This window comes from Haplochromis burtoni, unplaced genomic scaffold (assembly GCF_018398535.1).
Source record: "Haplochromis burtoni strain Fernald_Lab_line unplaced genomic scaffold, NCSU_Asbu1 Contig_87, whole genome shotgun sequence".
In the NCBI taxonomy this organism is placed as follows: Eukaryota; Metazoa; Chordata; class Actinopteri; order Cichliformes; family Cichlidae; genus Haplochromis; species Haplochromis burtoni.
In genome coordinates, this window is record NW_024582448.1 from 661,476 (window position 1) to 669,076 (window position 7,601).

The 7,601-nt window shown below is 39.8% G+C and overlaps 1 protein-coding gene across 1 annotated transcript in view; it reads left to right on the forward strand.

Annotated features, from left to right (window-relative positions):
* The window catches only part of tmeff2a (transmembrane protein with EGF-like and two follistatin-like domains 2a), a 134,866-nt gene that overhangs the window by 51,625 nt on the left and 75,640 nt on the right, over window positions 1–7,601 (forward strand). Inside the window, exon 3 of the mRNA XM_005925804.3 lies at window positions 2,387–2,516. Within this exon, the coding sequence (XP_005925866.1) occupies window positions 2,387–2,516 (130 nt within the window). The remainder of the gene's footprint in view (window positions 1–2,386; window positions 2,517–7,601) is intronic.

Consider the following 7,601-nt stretch of genomic DNA (forward strand, 5'->3'; position numbering starts at 1 on the left):
TAGCCAACAAACCATGTGAGGAAAATGAATGAGTAATGTTCTCATGTACCGTAGTAGCTATTTTGCTGAGTGCCCTTGAGCAAGTCACTTAACCTCCTACTGCTCCAGTGGAGCAACAAGAGGTGTGCAGCTTTTCAGAAGTCTGCAGTGTGAATATAATCTATTAACAAAATCCATGGTGCTAGTTGTTTTTAGACTTGTACTGATTTGATGTGTGCATCCACTCATAATTAAACACAATTCAGAAGGGGACGTGCCAAGCTATTCTTTCTTTTTGCTTCTTGTTTTTTAACACCTACGCTGGACTGAAGTTTGACCGATTTTTGAATTAGTTTGTAGAATGACAATCTGCCAGATGTGCGATGTGTGATAAGATTTTAGCTCACCTACTCCTTTTCTACGCTGGTAAATTACCATTTGCATTTTTTCCTGTTGGACAAAGTGTGAACAAAGCATAATATGCTTTGATTCAAGGGCAGTTTCAGATTTTCAATAGACGATGATCATGGCAGAAAGAATACCTAATAATACAAAAGCTAGTCAACGAGCCAAAGTCATTCTTAGCTTTATTTGTTACCATGTTTTGTTAATCTTGAGGTTTAATGCAGGGGGGTGAATGGGGTAGGTGCAAGGTGGTGTTGGTGGCAGCCACAGATGGCTCATTCAAATCAGAGTAAAAAGTATAAAAAGGACATTAAGGACTGTGCAGCATATTAACTTTTATATAAAAAAGCATGAGTGTGAGGATCTCAGCTGACTTTGGGGTTTGTGTTGTCTCAAAGTGAGCGAATGAAGTCACCACGGCAACAGGAAAGTGAATGACGTTACCTTTCTTTAGTCACCCGTGAAGTGAGAGCAGTTTAGTAGTTAATGAAAGGGAAGTGAGTCACAGTAAACTGGAACATGTGACTGTAGCTGTGACTAGACTGGTGCTTGTACTGTAATATCCTATAATCCGCTATAATGTGCCAACTTAAATTTTTTCAGGTATCACGGTTAGAATCAGCACTGTTATATCTTCATCAGGCAGTCTTAAAGAACTTCAAACACCGTATGATCTCGCTAATGTGAGGCAGATATATTTAAGGTTAATTGGGGTTAATTTCCCTTAAAAAGGGTACTGCATGGTTAGGTTTCTGGTGCTTAATCGTAATTCTAGCAATGGTGAAGGAGTATAGAAATGTTACACTGAAAATGAGGTTTTTTTTAGCTTTGTGAATACACTCTATCCTAAGCAGTTTAGCTGGTTAACATGCTGTACATACTATGAATTCACCCCTGCTGAGTTCTTCTGGGCAGGGTTTTTTCTTCCTTCCACCCATCTCACTTGAGTTTATCTTACGTGCATCTGACGCCGCACTTTGCTACTCGGCTTAAGCAGATGTGGATGTTTTGGAGAACAGCCCTGCTGAAAAATGGCCACACTGACAGAAAACCAGTGTTGAGGAGCAGGGGATGTCAAGATGTTTCTATTACTTAAACTCTTGAGGGCACTAGTTCTGTGCTGTTTGACGTTTTCTCAATTTTTTCACTTTCTTCAAGTAATAACAATGAATGCTGTTTTTTTCCAATTGAGTCACACTCTTTTAAATACGCCAGCTTCTTTCAACAACCTGGATAACCATTCATTTTTATTCATGTATCCTTACATACGTCAGAGCGTACTCCACTGTCTCTTTAACTTGACATTGGTAACAATGGCTAGTTTCTCAAGCTGGTGTGGCCAATTTGTAATCTGCTTATAATTTCGAACAGGAAGCAGAAGATTCTTATAATATTATCTGACTGTACCACGTTGGGTGAGAACAAAGTGGAGATTTGCACTGTTTTCATGGAAATCTCAATTTCATTTCTTAGCTAACAATGAACCTGCTATGGTTTGTCCTTGTACAAGAAGCTTTCAGTATATAGGTGCGCCAAAACCCCTTAACCGAAATACTGAAGAACTTAGTGAGTTTAACAAAGGAGAACGCTGGAATTAAAGAAAAGTATTCCAACTTGATCATCAGGCTTTTTGAAGTATTGGATTTAAAAGCAGATCTTTTTTCCTGTTTGTGCTGTTCAGCAGTGGTCTGCTCAGTGTTGTTGGTCGCTCCATAAATGTGCAATGTGAGCGATGTAGGCATCAGCTGTTGCTTTAAAGTTCTGGTATTTTATTGCTCTGCCAAGCGGGTTATGTATTTGGTGGTGTTTCCATACATGTCATTCTTTTCAGTGCTGAGATTGAAGCGTATTCAAATTGGAAATTGAAGGCAGTGGCTTCCCTGCAGAATTCTGAAGGCTCAAGTGTTTACTTGAGGCCACAGACTCACTATATCACTTTAGTTTAACCTTGTCTCTTTTACATGCTCCTTTTCTTACCTGTTTTCTTCTCTCCTCTCTGCAGTGCAACAATGACTATGTGCCTGTGTGTGGCTCCAACAATAAGAACTACCAGAACGAGTGCTTCCTGCGCAGGGATGCCTGCAAGCAGCAGTCTGAAGTGCTTATTGTGTCAGAAGGCGACTGTCCTGCTGGTATGTACATTTACCTTATGGTGCCTACACACAAACACAAACACAAACCCATACACGCGTGGATATGGATGCAGAGGAGTTCTGATACCAGCACACTGAACACATGCGCAAGCAGCCGTGTTTGGATTTAAAATATTCAAGAGGTTACACGGCTATCTGTAAGCATGCATATGAGATTCAGCAACAGCAAATATAAAGCTGAAAATGCAATTCCACATGAATTTTAACGTTTTATATGCAGCAGCATAGATTTCATGTTTTCTTATTACTCTCATCAATATTTTAATCTGCATCCAGTAGCTGGGATGCAGTAATTACCAGCGGATCTTTTATTTCAAAGGAGTTACAAAAACTGCGTAATGAAAATGTGAGAAGCGCAAAAAAATGATTTCATCACAAGCACGGCACCATCTCTCAAGAAAATGAACACAGCATTTGGCCACAAGGCCTTTTTTAAATTACAGTTTATTAAAAATTAGGTGTGTTTAACAAGAAGCAAAAGAAATCTCGACAGCTTTGACCTTTCGTTACGTAATGTTTAAATAAATGTCAAAAGCCATAGAATGCATTGGCCAAATTGTCATAGGTAGTTACTGTAATGCTGTTGCTACGAGGCATGCTCAACAAAGCAGAAAATGAAATCACTGAATCACACATCATCTTGATGGCCGTTTCCTTTTTTTAACACTTTTTTTTCTGTTAAATGTTATTAGGAGTACTTTCTGTAGCTTTAAGAGAATCATTTAATACTACGTTGAGGGACTGTAACAGTACTAAACCTATTCACATCAACCTCACTGTGCTGTATAGCTACACTGCTTGTTAGCCATACTGTGATAAAAAGTATCTGCCTCAGCAAGTTGTCATTGTGAACACGTTAGCATGCTGACGTTACAGAGAATCCACATTAAACGTGAGATTTGAGTGACGTCTCTATCCTCAGAAGCAGCCGTGTGTCTGAGCTCAGAGGAGCTCAAAGGAGAATGGCCGGACTAACAGTCATGTTGACTGACAGCGAATAGATAGAAATAGCTATTCATTTGAATGATTCTGGTCATCGAGGGCTAGTTTCCGACGCATAAATGCTGCATTAAAAACGCTCCTCTTTCAGCTTTGGCATCATGTTATATACATCATGTCCAGTGTATTCCCTTCCACTGACTGAAAACTAAAAGTGCTTGGCATAATTATCAGACATAACTGGGATTATCGTTTGGTGTTTAAGCTGCTGAGTGGGTGTCTTCATTTGGAAAAGGTCAGGCACTTCATTAGCCATGATGTGGAGACCAGTATTGGTGCTTAGAGCGTGCACTGCTATTTGTGAGGATACCAGTCCACTGAATGAACGTGAATTATAGACCTGCGCACATGCAAGGTCTAAAAATGCCATATTAACTCTCTCAATGGAAGCAGTGAAAAATCATTCTCCTGCAATAATCAGCTATTTAACGCCCTGGGCCAGTGGTTTCACTTGAAATACACACATTTTTTTTTATGTATCATATGAATGAAAACACTGCAGTCTGATTTAATGATGAATTAAACTGCATGTTGAGTCTGTAAAATTGTTCTTCACATGCACATTTTATCAGAATATGTAAAATTAGCTTTGGCCAGAGCAACGTGTTTTATCCTATGATGACAAATTTATATAGATGAGCATAAACTTGAAGGAAAAGCAGCAACGCCTACTGAGGATTCTATCAATTAGTGAGTCATGTTCTGAATAATGTGCTTAGTTGTGAATGAGTGAATCCACTGGCAATGTGATGCTGGCTGCTGTTAGGCATGTGTGAATCATTGCTTAAGCCAAGATAGTATTGCTGGCTCAAGTTGAGCAGTTGCTGACTCAGTTAACCTCGCTGACAGAAAGCCGGCACAAGTCCATTAAAGGTCCCCTTGAATGGGCACAGCTCAGCAGAGGAAACTTTGAGACCGAGGTGGAAATGTTTGTGCCGTAAGAGCAGTGGTGTCAGTGTGCCAGTAAGTAGGGCTGTGCACGGTCACATGAAATTCCCCAGGTCCGCTCTCTAAATTGCTTGTTTGTTGCTTGTGTATGAGGTCCTCTTTTCAAGACATGTGATGGTTGTAAGCCAGGGTGTCTGATATGAATTTCCGTATCTTTTGAAATAGAAAGAGATAAGGACTCTTTTCTTCCACGCAACATGCAGTATTTTTGAGGACACAATTCACCATTCACACAAGGATTTTGTTGCTGTGCAGACTACTAATAGAGCAGAACAGTGGTTTTATATTCTTCCCTTCTGTATTTTGTGTTTTGTTTTTATGTATGCTTTGTTCTCATGTCGGTCCAGAACAAGGTCCCAGTAAACAAATAGGGGGTGTCTGAGAAAGTAAAGACTGGAGAAGTCAAATTTTATTCTAAACTGTATGTAAAAGATGGAAATAGTGACAATAACTTTATTGGTCAGCTTGAAAAGGCATTCTAAGGAGCTTCGAAAGAAAAGTGTCTGGACTTCTTTAAATGGCTTGAAGACGTTTCACCTCTCATCCGAGAAGCTTCTTCAGTTCTAGGGTCAAATGGTGGCGAGTCCCTGATTTAAGCCCTGTGGAAGTGTCCCCCAAGAGGGACAATGGACTCCCTAATGATCCTCTACCTAATCACACGAGCCAAGGTGTGAAAACAGGTATGGGTCACAATCAGCCAGGGTTTCAGGTGAGCTCATTGTGAAACATAGCCACACCCCTATCATGTGATTTCCTGAGGTCAAATCTGGGATTCTCCACCATTTGACCGTAGAACTGAAGTAGCTTCTCGGATGAGCTCCTTGGACTGTGATGACCTGGATGACTGAGAACCTTCACAGACAACTTGTAAAGGCATGTGTAGTTTTTTGTTTTTTGGGGGTGGATATGACTAAAAAACAAGGATAGCAGTTTAATCTATCTAGGGACTTAATCAGTTATGTTTTACTCTAAATCAGAGCATAATTTAAACAAAGAATATGATGTTCCACTTAATAACATTTAAAACTAGTGACTAAAGCCAAAATCTAATCAGAAAAAAGCTCAGTAAGGTCAGATATTGAGGCAGATGCGGCTCATTTTTCCATAATTGACAAATTAGCTAGCAGCTAAATCTGGTAAAAAAAAACATATATAATTTTGTAAGTGGTCACTGAAAGAAATAACTGAAACTTATTACAAAATCTCTTCTTTATTTCACCCAAATAAAGTGGTATGACATTTGCTACGCTTTCACTCTCAAACTTACATTTTTTTGTCTGGGACTTGAAGCATTTCTGGTGTCATTTGTTGTTCCATGTGGATGAAGAAAACAGATAAATTAAGCAGGAGGCAGTAAAAAGGAAGAATGTAATTTAAAATGATGCAGCGAGCGCTTGAGACAAACAAATAAATTAAAACAAAATTTCACAGAAATTAAAATCTATTCCATTTATACAGCAGCGGCTCAGAGACTAAAATAAAAGACAAATATAATTAGTGAAAGCACACAGGCTGAGTGGAGAGCCTTATCTTTGTTTTTAAAAAAAATAGTGGCGTGGTTGGCCAGCTGTCTTGGGATATTAAGATTTTAAGAACAAATAAAAGGAAAGCGGGTATGATCTACCTGCATTTGAGTTCATATCCTGGTCAGAACTTTTATTCTGCAGAGACTAAATTCAGACTGAGTTGAGAGATGAGGGTTAATCCTGCATACTGAACATTTTGGGCTTCTATTTACTCAAACATCCAGCCATCCAATTTTCCACTGCTCATTTGAGTCCAGGTCATGGTGGCAGCTGTCTAAGCAAAGATTTCAGCTCGCCCAAGGAGGAGAGATGTTTCCGAGCCAGCTGTGAGACATTAACTCTCCAGGGTCTGCCCACGAGTCTCCATCACCTGAACCACCCCGACTGGTTCCTTTCAATGCAAAGGAGCAGCGACTCTGCTCTGAGCCTGTTGCTAATGACTAGGCTCCTCATCCCATCTCTAAGACTGAGCACAGACACCCTTCAGAGGAAGCTCAGTTCTGCCACTTTAGTCTTGTTCTTTCTATTTCCAGTTAAATAAACATTTTTAATTAAGGTAATACAGCCTCTTTCCTTTAAGTTCCTGTAAGTGAACCACTTATGCTTAAATAAATAGTCACACCCCAAAGGCCCATTTTGAGCCAAGGAAAAAAGCCATTTTTTACCCAGATGTTTTTTTCTGCATGTGCCTCCAGAGCAGTTACAGTGGCCTTTGGCACACTCTAGGAACTGGGACTCAGAAAACCCAGTCTCACTGGACCTCCTGTTATGGGGTAATTCCATCATGGCCGCTAACTTTGTCTCATCTGCTTTCCCCTTGATAGTTTTTGTCCTGAAGTCTTCGCCATCAATATAAGTGTATTTACCGCGCTTTGAGACTAAATGTCTAAATGTAAGCGAAACGTTAGCTCACTTATTGTGCTAAAGATATAATGTTTTAAAAAGCAGTTTTTCAATGTAAGGCTTTGCGGGGGGGGGGGGGCCTCCCATGTGAAATGCCTATTAAAATTAATTTAGCTACTTCCCTCACCAAGACACGTCTTCCTATATGATTGCTTTTCATGTGATAAAGCATGGTAGGCAGCTGCTTCTGGATAGTTTCTCTCTGCTCTCTTGCATTTTGTTGATACTTTCAGCTTTAAAATCACTTCAGCAGTGAATATGTTAAAATGCTGTGAATATAATACGAGCGATACTGAGAGTAAAGAATTCAAGAGCGGCAGCTATCTAACCGTACATCCACTGCAGCGAAGCCTTCTTTTTTCTCCTCCCGTTCTGTTCCTCTCGCAGTTTCTCCCTGTCCTCCTTTCCATTTCCATCCTCAGAAATCCCATTAGCGGCAACAGTACACTCTATAATGGATATATGTCAAGTCGCTGGCACCAATACTTGTTTCCCTTGCTGAGGTGAGAGATATCATGCACCAGACTGCTGGAGAAAAATAAAAGATAAAGTAATGTTATTTTTGGGGGGGAAACAGCTTCACCTCTATGGATGTTTGTTTGTTTGTTTGTTTGTTTGTTTGTTTGTTTGTTTGTTTGTTTGTTTGTTTGTTTGTTTGTTTGTTTGTTTGTTTGTTTGTTTGTTTGTT